Source organism: Mya arenaria, chromosome 9 (genome assembly GCF_026914265.1).
Source record: "Mya arenaria isolate MELC-2E11 chromosome 9, ASM2691426v1".
In the NCBI taxonomy this organism is placed as follows: domain Eukaryota; kingdom Metazoa; phylum Mollusca; class Bivalvia; order Myida; family Myidae; genus Mya; species Mya arenaria.
Window position 1 is genome coordinate 46,662,705 of NC_069130.1, and position 15,020 is coordinate 46,677,724.

General features: G+C 35.1%; 1 protein-coding gene across 4 annotated transcripts in view; it reads left to right on the top strand.

The window, feature by feature from the left end:
- The first annotated feature begins 1,098 nt into the window (after nt 1-1,098).
- The window catches only part of LOC128246743 (arginine-glutamic acid dipeptide repeats protein-like), a 101,915-nt gene continuing 87,993 nt past the window's right edge, over nt 1,099-15,020 (top strand). For all 4 annotated transcript variants that reach the window (XM_052965140.1, XM_052965143.1, XM_052965142.1 and 1 more), the window contains exons 1-3: nt 1,099-1,192; nt 4,201-4,485; nt 6,922-6,992. In XM_052965140.1, the coding sequence (XP_052821100.1) occupies nt 4,230-4,485; nt 6,922-6,992 (327 nt within the window). In that variant the 5' untranslated portion in view covers nt 1,099-1,192; nt 4,201-4,229. The remainder of the gene's footprint in view (nt 1,193-4,200; nt 4,486-6,921; nt 6,993-15,020) is intronic.

Consider the following 15,020-nt stretch of genomic DNA (forward strand, 5'->3'; position numbering starts at 1 on the left):
AATGTGATCTTTGCGTTATAATTTGTATTAAAGAAAGAATCAAAGATTTAGATAATATCTAAGAAAAACGTTATTTCTTACACCTTCAGTGAAATCTTGCGAAATGTGGAAACCTATCACCATTCTTACATTAATATCACCCCAGCACTTTGACAAGGAAACAATAACTTACAGTATCCGCTACAGTGGAATTAATTGATATTACAATTTCTGGTAACCCTATATTGCTTTGCCATAAATTGAATGTGTAGAGAAAGAATATGTAAATACATGAAATGTACCGAAAATTGTATCTTTTTTCTTGAAAGAATGAAAAATAAAGCAATTCACCACCGATTTCAGTTGAAATAAATAAGCAATAACTCTGTGTGTCCCCCCTCCCAACTTTTGGAATCCGGAAATCCGTTTTTAAAGACCGGAATACTGTTGAATTTTTAACTGGAAGCAAGAAAACATTGTTGTTTCAATATCGAATTAATTAAATGTCTCAAAAATGCTTGATTTTTTCGTATTTTGTTAATATCTTAGCTTCTCTTGATTTTTTATCACACGCGTAGCGAACCGTACATAAATGTGTATGTCCGTTAGCTTAAATTTATTTGATTTACAACGAGAGTAAAACGAGTTATAACAACATTATATTTAATTATCAATCTCGTTTACACGTGGGAATTGTCTTCGGTGAGGGAAATCGGCGTACCCGGAAGAAACCCACTTCTCCTGCCTGGTGACCACAAACCACATTAAAATATATTTTAGGTATTATATCAGTATTGAACAGGAGCCGAAAATCATAGGTGTGTTGGTGTTTTAGATAAAATCAAATGCTTCTGTGCCCAATGTATTCGAATCTGCTTCAAACAATGTCAGCGACTGTCCAATAGGGAGTTAATGAATCGATTTCAAAAATAATGTCTTAAGATTTTTGTAAATCTCTCCACGTTGAAGCTCAGGTAAGCGATCTATGACCATATCGAACCTCTTGTTTAATTCAGTAATGGTCCAAGGGAGCGAATTACATTTGATCTTAATGTATTTGTCTCCCTTGATGTGCGTGAGGAAAAAAAGGCATGCGTTGATTGGCTGTTAAAAAGTAGGCGGAGTTTTCATAGCTCTGCACATGGCGGCTTTTGGAAAGTTGACAAAAATCATGTCAAAATTCAACATCGCGATTGATGCGTAAACACTGCATGTAAGTTATTGATGTTGTAAATTATTATTTCGGAAATATAAGATATTCGATTCAAAGCCGAAATATGCCAAAGCTATGCTGTCAAGCTCGTATTTTTAGGAATTATTTACGAGTATCAAACAAAAGAAACCGGCGATTAGTACCGTCAAGTTTAAGAAATTATTTTCATTTAATTCTTTAGATTTTCCTGATCCTGTTTTTCGAGCGTGCTCTGTTTTATTTGATCTTTTGAATTAAAAGTTTGTTTTGTAACAAATATTTGTGTTTTATTCCTGTTGACGTTTTTGTTTACATTATTCTTATCGTGTTTACATTTTATCAGCATTCGGCAAAGGGAGACAATCCCGTCAATTAAATTCTCACCTCGAATTCCATGATTTCAATTAGCGTATTTAACTCTTCAAAGAGGTATAGTCCAAATAAGACACCGAGTTTAGTGAATTTACTTATAAAAATGAATAAGTTTCTCTACTAGTTCACTCGTCATAATATCGAGACTCAAATTCAATGAAATATTGAAATGAAATTCAATTATTGCAATAAGGGTGACGTCCCCTCATGGTCTGAAATTAATGGTCAGTACCCAGGTGATTTTGACAGGATGCAAAATCCCTATGGTTTGGGAGCAAGAGCACATCTCAAAGAGGGAACTGGATGCGCATGGAATTTTATATACTGCAGCTCATGTAGCCAAGACTTAGACAGGCGGGTTGGCTCTTAAGATGCACTTTTACACAAGATGTACCAAAATTAATACAATTGTTTTAATTTACCGAAAAGGATGAACAAAATATTGATAACAATGGTTCTCATGAAGGGCAGTGTTTAATTTGAAAGAAAGGTGCATAAAACACCAAATTTCTATCATGTGAGACAACAGTTACTTTAGTTAGTCTATGTCAGTCTTTTAGGGCCCACAAGTCATTTAATATTTGTGCATTTTCAGCTATTAATTACAAGGTGTCAGTCTTGTTATCAATTATGAATATTTTCCATAAAAATATTATTTTAATAGTAAGAAGTTGAATGGTTTATAGCCTTAAATTTATGTTTGTTATATATATGTATGTATGTTTGTTGATTTTAAATAAGAGTGTCGCTTTAACCATTCCTTCTTGAATGTCTGCGCTGTGGAACCATCCCAGTCTTCACTTGAACTTCGGTCTATTGCATAGTCCCAACCAGTGGAAGTATATTGCCCACTTTTGGCATCAAAATTCAACTTAAGCATACAGGAAATTCGGCAGGGTCAAACCATATCTCAAACTTACAGGTGTGGGAATGCCTGTCAACTTCAAGACTGACATCCTGTCTAAATCTTTCCCCGGGATCATGGAGGGTAAAAACTCAATGGTCAGAGATAATTTAAGCATCAACAATTTTGAGATGTACCTTGTAAGATTACGCCAAAGCCCAGTTTTGTCCAGTGGCAGTTTGGTTGGGAGCTTTTGGTTGGGAGCTTTTTCTTAGTCTTTTAGATGAGTGATTTCCCCACAAGTCTTTTAATTATGTTACTTAAGTATCTTGTACCCAAAATTTGCATTTAATGCAGTGGTTTATATTGTCTGAGTAATACAATTTTGACAAACATCTTAACCAGGTCCACACTTGCCAGAATCACAAATTCTGAAATAAGCATGTTGCCATCAACGCTCTGCACTAAAATTATTTTTTATTTTCACATTTGGGCAATAAGTATGTTATAGATTTATAGAATGTGGCGAAATTTTTACCCAATTTGGTCCGAAAAATACGCTGGTGAAGTTTTAGTTAACTCATTCAGACAATTTTTATTCCCTTTATGACACCTTTTATAATAAGCAGGTTTTCAACAAAAACTGGGTTATTTATCATATATATTTTTCAAAATCCTGAATGTCAAATGCATATAGTATATCATAGTTAAAATTCTCACTCTATCCTTGAAAAGGTGGTTTCAAGCTACACAATGCGATATTGATTCACACTGTGTACAACACACAGGGGGTATGTGTGATATCAGACAATAAACAAAAAATAACCCTTGCTTTACTTGAAACATATGGATCTACTGCAGCATGGATACAAAGTTATACATCATACTGTATTATGGTTTTAGCCAGGGTTTTTAAAAAAGGTAAGGTGCTGTAGAAATGGGACAGGGCGATGAGGGTAAGAATGGCACATTATTTCGGGCTGTGGAGAAATAAAATATTATATGAATTTGACAATTTGTTTCAGAAATGCGTTTAATTGAAGTAATGGTACTTTTCAATTGCAAGATATATATTAACTTTGTATGAATATTTAATAATTTAAAAAGCTTTGAAACAAAACATAGAAACCATTTTATTATAGATCTACAACATTCATTTCTATGAAGGGGGTGTGTGTGCACATGCTGGTCTCATGATCACAGAGGGGTCCTTACATAGAAAGGAGGGTGCAGCACCCTTCTATAAAACTTCCTCTTAAACCCTAACTATATGATGGAGTTTAACTTGAATATTACATCAATAACTATTGTGTAATGATGGCCTTTGATGGCAAATCAAAACATATGGAGAAAAAGTTCTGTAAAGGTCGCAGGTGGATTAAGGGGATGGGAGTGAGCTGTTTCACAGCATATACTTCCTGTATTGTTGCACAATAGATGAGTTGAAGTCCATGTTTGTTTTCGTTTTACAAGTTCCGAGTTGGTTTGGTTTTTCCATAGTTATATTTAGGAAAGGTCAACTCCAGAACCAGGCTATTTGACCTACGAAATGACCCTCTGTTGGCGCATAACATCATTAACTGGAATTTTACAATGTTTGCTGGTCTAATTTTGCATTGTTTACAAATATGAATGCACTGGTATATAGTGCTTTTATCAAATTGAATAATAATAGTTTACTAGAACTTCTAAGAGATTCATTTTGTTAATCAAATATTCGAACATTCGATCGAAAGAATAACTGAATGTTCAATATCAATTTTGCCATTCGTTTGCATCCTGATTACAACACTTATTTTATATATTATTGCAGACTCCACCAGACATAGCAGCGGCATTAAAATGGACCCCATTCCTGGGGCCGCCATTTATGACTCTGAAAATTCGATTTCCGGGGAAATCAACGACCAGAACGACCCGGAACTTCAATCAATTTCCCCACAGCCACGTGATGAAAATGAGAAAGAGAATAAAAGTAGCCTCGGGATCAAGGTCAAGCGGAAAAGTCGGAGAGGTCGGTCGTCTGGGTCGCTGACTATGAAAGGGGACAAAATCACGTCCTTTACAACCGAAAGAGGAATAACCTATTCTCCAAATGGTACCTTATTTACATTTACATTTATTTTGCATAAACATTTCAAAGAATGTTTTGTAAACAACAGAAGGTCTAGACTTTAAATGACAAATTGTTTTTTTAGGGGTTAGGGCCTAAACAGTAATGATTTTATCCTAAATATTGTAATATATTTTGAAAGTCATTTAATAATGTCACAATGTGACATTGACTTTATGAAAAAGAGTTGTTTTTTATATATATAAATTGATATGCTGTTGAACATGATAGTCATTTTTCATTTAGATGAATTTACAAACTAGAAATGTAATATGATTAATAGGGCCAAAATTGAGAAGGAAATAAATTACTGATATGAGAAATTATTCTTCATGTGTTGGGTAGTCTAGATAACAAATATTTTATCGGGATTTTTTTCTGATTGCCAATGTCAATTGTTCACTATTGTGTAAGTATTGTGAACAATATTTAGGAAAAAAACATCGTGTAGGTGTATTAATATGATGCTACAGTCCGATTTTTTTCATAGAAATATGTAAACAATGAAAGATGTATTTTATCACCTACATGTATACCAACACAAATATAAAAATGTGGTAGTTTGTTTTTCACATTTTTAGGTCTAAAAAATTATGTATCCCGACCCTACCTGCAAAATAGACACAGACACGACTGTTTTTATAGTCTGGGTTTTCGTGTGTCTCTGCCCTTATAGCAATTCCGCGAATATGCCTAAATTGAGAAATTTTACAGTTAAAAGAACAAGCTTTTCAGTCTCCTGTGAATGAGGAAATTAATAAATATTAGTTTCTTTTCCCTTTTAAAAGACCTAAAACAGCTGAAATATCAATCCTTGGGGTGTAAATACACACATATATATATTATGCATTAAATGATGACACCTGAAATCATGACAGATATATTTCATACTGATCTCTGAAATGTGATGAAAATCAATGATTTCTGAATTCAATTATTCCCAAAACTTTACATCACATAATTTAATATAATGTCTTTTGATTAATACTGATGTACAGATTACTTTTATGGCATCAGTTACCAATAATGACAATAATGTTCTTACATAAAGCCAAATAAAAAAAATGCCTATCTACCCTATCTGCTTTTGAACAGATGTAAACCTAAACCACATAAAAAAAAATTGACCTTTTATCCCCTGCGCAGAATGGCAGATATACAGGGATCATGTTGTCTGGCGTACTTGTCAAAGTCAGTATGTAATGCGTGATATATTCAAGTATTAGCACAAAATGAGCTTTGTTTGTAATAAACATGTAAAATACATGTACGATTTTAGATGTATATAATTTATACCAGTGTTATAAACTACAGGGGTGGCTGTAACATGTGTAATGCACTATGCCACACAGGGAGAAGGGTGTTTTAGACATGGCTGGAAACAGAGAGCAGGGTTTTTTGGACATGGTTGGGAACAGGGGGCAGGGTGTTTCGGACATGGCTGGGAACAGGGTGTTTCGGACATTGCTGGGAACAGGGGGCAGGGTGTTTTGGACATGGCTGGGAACAGGGGGCAGGTGGTTTCAGACATGGCTGGAAACAGTGTGTTTTGGACATGGCTGGGAACAGGGACCATGGCATTTCATACATGGCTGGAAACTGGGGGCAGGGTTTTTAGAACATGGCTGGGAACAGGGTGTTTCAGACATGGCTGGGAACAGGGAGCATGGCATTTCATACATGGCTGCGAACTGGGGGCAGGGTGTTTAGAGCATGGCTGGGAACAGGGTGTTTCGGAACTGGATGGGAATAGGGGGCAGGGTGTTTCGGACATGGCTGGGAACAGGGCACAGGGTGTTTAGAACATGGCTGGGAACAGTGTGTTTCGGACATGGCTGGGAACAGGGGGCAGGGGGTTTCGGACATGGCTGGGAACAGGGGGCAGGGTGTTTAGAACGTGGAACAGGGTGTTTCGGACATCACAGGGAACAGGGAGCATGGCATTTCATACATGGCTGAGAACAGGGGACTGCGGGCAAGGTGTTTCAGACCTAAAGGCGGGGGGGGGGGGGTCAGACATAAAGGGGAACAGTGGGCAGTGGGTTTAGGACTTGGAAGGGGAACAGGGGGCAGTGGGTTTAGGACACCGAAGGGGAACAGGGGCAGGTTGTTTGGGACATGAAGGGGGGCAGGGTGTTTTGGACATGAAGCAGAACATGGGGCAGGGAGTTTGGGACATGAAGGGGAACAGGGGGCAGAGGGTTTGGGACATGGAGGGGAACAGGGGCAGGCGTTTCAGACATGGGTGTGAACAGGGGCCAGGGGGTTTCAGAGATGGCTGGGAACAGGTGGCAGGCTTTTTTGGACATGGCTGGGAACAGGGGGCAGGGGGTGGTGGTGCAGACATGGCTGGAAAGATATCGGAATGCAAACTGTAATTATTTCACTTAACACTATGATTTGTTTTTCTTTTACTTTCAGATCATGTATACATCGAAAACAACAGACATCACAATCCATATTTCATCTGTTCCATTCTCGATTTTTCTGTGGTAAGTAACCCTAGTAAACCTTAGATTTATATGATTATGCCCCCTTTTGAAAAAAGTGGGGTATATTGTTTTGCACATGTCGGTCGGTCGGTCGGTCGGTCGGTCTGTCTGTCTGTCGGTCGGTCGGTCGGTCGGTCGGAATACCAAATGGTTTCCGATCAATAACTTGAGAACGCTTTGACCGAGGGACCTCATACTTGGTATGTGTATTGGTCATCACCAGCAGATGAACCCTATTGATTTTGAGGTCAGTGGGTCAAAGGTCAAGGTCAGTGTGACCTTTACATGAAAAACGGTTTCCGATCAATAACTTGAGAACGCTTTGACCCAGGAACCTCATACTTGGTAGGTGTATTGGTCATGACCAGCAGATGAACCCTATTGATTTTGAGGTCAGTGGGTCAAAGGTCAAGGTCAGTGTGACCTTTACATGAAAAACGGTTTCCGATCAATAACTTGAGAACGCTTTGACCCAGGGACCTCATACTAGGTAGGCTTATTGGTCATGACCAGCAGATGAACCCTATTGATTTTGAGGTCAGTGGGTCAAAGGTCAAGGTCAGTGTGACCTTTACATGAAAAACGGTTTCCGATCAATAACTTGAGAACGCTTTGACCCAGGGACCTCATACTTGGTAGGTGTATTGGTCATGACCAGCAGATGAACCCTATTGATTTTGAGGTCAGTGGGTCAAAGGTCAAGGTCAGTGTGACCTTTACATGAAAAACGGTTTCCGATCAATAACTTGAGAACGCTTTGACCCAGGGACCTCATACTTGGTAGGTGTATTGGTCATGACCAGCAGATGAACCCTATTGATTTTGAGGTCAGTGGGTCAAAGGTCAAGGTCAGTGTGACCTTAACATGAAAAACGGTTTCCGATCAATAACTTGAGAACGCTTTGACCCAGGGACCTCATACTAGTTTGTCTCAAGTTCTCAAATATTGATTATCACACCCAAATTCTTTCACATAAGTTACAATACATGACTCTAAAAATTGTAATTAGCTTTGCTATGAAAAATTCATATTTTAAGCAAGCCCAACTTATGTTTAACCAGTGTTCTGCTTGCCTGTTGACGAACATACTGAACAGAGAGTTGAAAATACGGTATTGAATTCCGCTTATTTTCCTGAGAATGTTTAGCTAAGTCTTTGTATTGTAAAAGTTAGACACAAGAAGATTTTGGAATTAAACCTCATGCCATTTTCACCTAAAAAGGGAGATTCATTTTTTCCTCAGAAAATTAAGGATAATTTTAGAGGTCCTATTTACAGAAGAGGTCCTTTGCCAGTTTCAATAAAGATCTATAAGAGCCATAAATTGAAATGATCTGACTGTCATATTTTCGCTATTTTGCTGCCAGTACATTAATGTGTGTAAATTGAACTTTCATCAGTATTTAGTATGAACACAAAGTTTAGATTTTTTTTGGACATTTATACAGATATAAGATTATTGAAGGTATGACTAAGCAGTCATTGAAATTACTTTTGAATGAACAAGCCCGAATTCATATACTATAGCTTGGCATCAAATTTTCGAACAAGCCCTGTTATATAAAATTCAGAATTTGAGCAAGCCCGGAAGACATTTTACCAGTGCAGGACTTGCGGGCTTCTGCTCATTTCGACCACTGACTAAGGTCCATTAATGAAACTGTAAAACGAAACCTATGGGCCTAATTTTTGTGTGCAAAATTTTCAAAAGAACCCCCCTCCTCCCTCTCTTACACCTTTTCTTGAGTCATTCTTGTTGAAGATATTAAATATACTAATTGTCTAATATAAGGCTTCTGTTATAGAAATCTGTGTATTAATTTTGACTTAAGTTGCAAGCTATATTTGCTATTGTACTAAAATGAATAGGAGATATAAATGGAAGGATACTCAATTTCCTAAGAATGTATCTGAGTAGTAAGCCTGTTGAGAGCTCATTATATCGTGAATAGGACGTGATGAAATTGGCAATTGCCTTCGCCTTTGGCATTTATATTCGCTTTTGAAATACCTCAAGTTGTTAAGACAGGATTGTTGAAGCCAGCAATAAACCGCATACTTATAGTTTAGCTCTGTATTTATAAACTTATTAAACTACCGGTAACTTATTAAACATAATTTTTTCCTGGACATTTTATCTGTGATTGTGTTTCAAAACATTATAGTTGCTGAGGCCAAAATATTTTTTTTTTTTTAAATTGTCTGGTTAGGGTTACATCCTTTTCAAAAACAGGTAGAGTAGGGAGGCTATTTATGTATTTTATTTTTTTATTAGGGATTTATATAAGAACGTTATTTTCATCATTGGCAAATTTTGTTAACGTACTCTTCCGTATAAAGCTTTAAACGTTTTAAACTACATATTAAAACACACACTTATATTTCATTTCTTTTAACTAACAGACGAAAAAATCAGTAGGGTCGACGCCTTTTTTTGTAGGTAGAGTTGGGTAACCCGAACCAAATGTATTTTTTTTGGCCTGAATAAATGTTTGGTTAACTTGTATTGTTTGTGTTGAAATGTAAATGTCAGAATAATTATGTAAAAGAGGTTGGTGAAGATGCCTTTGGGCGGAGAATTTAACAGGCATATTTATTAGGATAATAAAATAATGATTGCGCTTATAATATGCATGTCAAATTAAGTTTTATCATGACATGAGGAGCTCTTTTTAGAGCCATTCATTGATTTTACACAAAGCAAATTCGTATAGTTTTTCCAATGTTCAGCTTTATAATCTGAAACGAGCATGCTGATAACAACCCAACTGTGAAAAGGCTAAATCCTTAATATATAAAAAACACTTAAGTATCGGGGAGAAAAAAAGCTAGATTTTATGTCGAAGCAAATCAACAGGGCAAAATATATACATTTTAAAAGTGATCTTAATGGGTTTCAAGTGAACTTTAGAGTCTCATTGTGTGTGTGTAACTTAATTCACTGTGATATATTTAGTCTCGTTTTTTTTCCTGTGGGATATGAGTCAACAGTTTTTTTGAAGTATTTAACAATGTGTCTTCTGTTTTAAGAATATGCATAGGATGGGAACTATGTGATTGATGCAAAATTGTTGATTAATTATTAATTTGATAGCATCACTCACCATCAGTTTTTTTATTCAAAATTAGATCCTAAAAATTTGTGAAAATTGTTTGATTTTATAAAGAAAAAAATATCAAATAAGAAAATATTGCCCGTGTCTTCTACTTGTTTGAATGTTTTATTATATATTTTTGATATTAAAGTAATGGTTAAAGGTTGCTAGCATATTCTAACAACAATAAATGGTTTGAAGTGAAGCAGTCACATAACCATTTATTTCGTGTACTTACATACAAACAATCTTTAAACAATTTTTAGTGGTCTACATTTTTGTGTGTAAACTACCTACTAATAGGCCAGCCACTTTATATATCTTTCACTTCACCTGATTTACCTCGATAACGCCTGACATTTACTGAAATAAATGTTTGGAAAATATTGAGATATATACTGCCTTCCCATTAATAAAAATAAAAATTGACCACTAACAATTGTAAAAACTTTTGATGTATCATCATAAATGAACAGTTATGAAAATGTGCTTGTTCATAATATAGTAAAGTTTGATGTATACAGCATTGTAAATCATCAAGTTAGTATTTATGATATAAATAGAATATATCACATTCATGGTCATTGAATATACTAATTTATTGTTTCCTTAAACGAGACTCATTTTTATCAATTTTAGAAAACTCATTTATTAAATTCTGTATTGAATGACCACTCGTGTGATATCCTATATATATATATGTATACTCGTTTTGCAGTTGTGTTTTCAAACAACAAATCTGCTGAATACTCTCGAAAAGGTTAATTTTATTCAAAACCTCTTGAATTTAATGAGCTAGGAAATCATGCAGCAACTGATATTAAAACTAATAATTTCCGAAGTGGGAGATATTAAACACACGAAATGGCTTATAAAGAACTGGTGAGGTAAAACAAACAATAATTTGTTAAATTAATATGCGAAAATGCCCATATAAATTACCCGTCAAGTGGCTTCACAAAGTGGTTTAAGTGTTCTACACCGACATGATGAAGGAAATGTTTTGTAATCGGAACTCGAGCTTTGTTATTTTTTTTCCCTCTCCATATGCCACTTCAGTGTAGAATTTATAGTTATTAATTGTCTATCATTATGGACGAATAAATATACAAACATGATCAGAGGAATATAATCGCCTGTTGTGTGTCTGTTATCTGGTAAAACGTCCTTACAATAGTTATTGTTAATTTTTTGCTCTATTATTAGCCATTTATTTTGCGTTTTCTTAGTGTTTGGCGCTTAATGGCCCTATACTAGCAAGCGTTCATGCGCGAACTGCTAAATAACCCAATTAATTGAAGATTAAATTGAAACTTGGCAGTTCCTTTCATCAGAGTCTTTGGTATATGGTTACATATGAACTGTTCTGGGTCTAATTTCTTGGAACTTCTTAAGCTTAACAGGCTTTTAATAATAAGTAGCTTATTTCAATTAGCCAAAATACATACTTAAATTGAATAAGGATGAAGAAAAAAGGTTAATAGTGATTATCATAAAGATCATTCCTATCAAAAGTATAAAAACTCTTAAGAATTCAATGTTATGCAAATTATAATACAAAATTAGTGAGCTTAGCTTAATCCTGTTAAAAAGGACTTAAAAGGTTTTGAGAAATTGGAGCCTGGACCAGGCTCCAATTTCTCGAAACTTTTTAAGTACTGATCCTATTGGCGAAGACATCAGCTTAATATATATAGTGTCTATGCTCATTCCTCACGTGTAATCATTTAGAAAGCCTCTGACAAAAACAAGCGCAAAATTTCCATTTGAAATTTTAGTCATTAATTGGTTTACAATTAAATAGAAACTTTCCCATGAGCCCTGAATTAAGTTTAGAGAATTGTTATGCTGAACACTAAGAAAGTTAGCATTTATTTTCGGTCTTCTAAATTGCTCTGTCTGGCTTGCACTACGTAGAAGACCAAAAATAAAATCTAGCTATTTCATATATTTTTTTCAGGTTGTAAAAAATAAATACGGGTTCCAATTTGATACCAATGTATAAATATATACACTCCACTTAATAAATACACACTCCAGTCCACTCAAAAGCTGCTAGGTATTGTCATTTCAAATTAAAAGGAGCTTGAGATATCATCATTTGTAAGATAAAGTCTTAACAGCCGTGCCAAGAACTTTCAGAAACCAGGGGATAAAGTAATTCCATTTCTGTCTGGCACAAGTTTCTCTAAAGAGAGGGTCTTTTTACCAAGGTTATTGAATGTAGACACTCTCTTAAACTCCAATCAGATTCTTAGAGAAAATTTAGAATAAATTTAAATGAGATGTAGAAATATGTCTACTGCTCAAGTTGGTGAAATTTTATACTCTGATCAGGGTTTTTTGCTGTAGGCCTGAAAACCCTACTTTTGATGCTGGCAACCGACCCCTGCCTACGAAATAGGCCCCGACCCTACCATGTTTATAGTCCATTGGTTAAAAAAAAATTGGGAGAGTGTGTTTTAATATGCAGTTCAAAAAGCTTTATAAAAGTTGAAAAGATAAATATAAATTGCTTTCACTTCATTACCCAATAAGGACAAAAGCATTCTTACAAAAAGAATAAAAGCCAACCTAACCTACCAGTTTTTGCACAAGATGTTACTGTAACCAAACATTTTTTTCATGCCTTGTATATAAGTGGTAATTTAAGTTGTATTTGTTTGAAATTCCTGCATTTAAGGGCTTTAAAAATGATAGAATATTGTAGAAAACCCATTGATTGTCTCCAAATTTTTCAATAATCCATTTCAATTCACGAAAATTTGTCATTAGCGCTATCGAATGCAAAATATTCTCTTTCATGAAAATCTATAGACTAACGTTCAAAACTGAACTGTTATTAATTGAGTAAACATAATCATAGTTATAAATAAGCTTTTAAAATAAGTCTCGACCTATTAGGATAAGAGTATTCAATATAGTTATTATCCTTATCCTTCGACATGCCTCAGTGATTCCATTCTGTCTATTGGCCAATTAATTATACTGTCCAATCAAAACACTTCTCTTAAATCTTAGTTTGTTATTGAATACAATTACCCATCGAAATGATTCTGAATTCATTTTTTTAAAACATTGAAATGACTATTGTACAATTTCTGGTAACATTTATTTTCCATTTTAACATAAATTATCTCTGATAATGAAACTGCTGATTGATAAAAAATGCTTTTTTCCGATAATCCATTATGGTTTTTGTTCGAGTTTCAAGCCTTTCCAAATTCTCATTTTGCTTTTGGATATAATTCATTCCTACCAGTGCTCCAGCCAGGATTTGAAAAGGGCAGGGTGGAGTTTTGAAAAGGGCAAGCTACATGAGTCGTGTAGGGGCGATTGGGGGTGGTCGTGGGAGGGGTCCACCCCTGTCACAAGGTGTTTTTTTTTTGTTGTTTTTTGGAGGGGGGGTCTCCCCCTAGAATTTATTTTGTTTACATACTCAATTTAAATCATTTTCCATGATTTTCACACTTATACAAAATGGTGTTGTTTTTTCTCTAAAATTAGAAGGGTGTGTTTTAATATCAAAATTAAAATTTGTCTTTTTGTCTGTTGTAGTATGATTGTACTTGTTTGGCATCTTTTTTAGTGCAATGTCACATATTTCTCCTAAAAATTATGTAAAATGAAGAAAAAAACAAACACAGTTAAACATTTGAAGCAATCCAATAAATAGATACACCAAAAAAAAATATGTAGGGAACGAATCTTGGTTTGGTACGATCAGGATTGGGTACGAATGTTACATTCAGCCTGGCTGTTATTTAATTGTCTTTGGTAAAATAATGTTTAATATGCTGATGTTTTAGAATAAAATGACAATAAAAATCACTTCCCTGGTTTAAAAAATGACTTATAAAACAGAGCATTGATAAAATATCTCCGAAAATCGTTCTGACAAAATGGCGGTTTCGGCGAATTTTGACAAGATCGTGGACATGATAGATAAATGCTACATAAAACATCAACATAATTATGTGGGTAACAAAGAAATTTTCATGATGAATATTTTACAAATAAACTTTCAAAACTTTTACTGAAAAGGTGATGTATTTGATTGTGTCAGCGCCACCTTTCTTATGTTTACAAATCGGCAGTGACCGTCTGCTTCAAATCAACAATTTTTAATTAAAATGGCGAGTATCGTCAGAACAATACAATTAACAAGTATTTTTAAAAATTTGTGCTTGACAACTTTTTTTACCATCCCTTCACATTTTCAATCGCATTTTACGAACTTTCATGATTGAATGAACGAGTTCTCAATGTATATTCTGATTGGCTGACATTCAATAGCCCTGCCTCCTGCCGATGTTTCTGTATTTGGCTCTTCCTAATTATTGGATTAGAAGATGACCGATTATGAATACACAGGTCGTCTGCTCATTACACAAATACACACTTAGCTGTCATATGACTTGGACAAGGCACATGGGAAGATGAAAGGGCAGTACGGCATATTTTAAGCAGACAATGGGGGCATGGTGACACCTAGCTGGAACACTATTATCATATAAAGTATTACGTAATTTGTCTAAATTATGACAGCGGATTAAGGGCTGCTGCTCTTTCATAATGATTTCAATAGTTAAAAGGGCACTAATGGAATAATTGGCTCTAATATAGTATTTGTCAAAAGGGCACTACTGAAAAGGGGGCAGGGCGGTAAGAAAAAGGGCACGGGCGCTGCGCCATTGAAAAACGGGCTAGCTGGAGCACTGCCTACATCCCAGACAGTGTGTTTTTGTTTTCGCTTTTATGGGAATTGTGGCTGGCCCTTTAATGGGGGAAAAATAGAATTGTTTTCACAAAATTGTTTTCACAAAAAGGGGAAAAGTTATATTATTTTCTTTAGTTAACTTTTCCCCTTTTTGTGAAAACAATTATGTTCCACTTGTTTTCAAACCTTTTATTTAACAAACCTATGGAGAA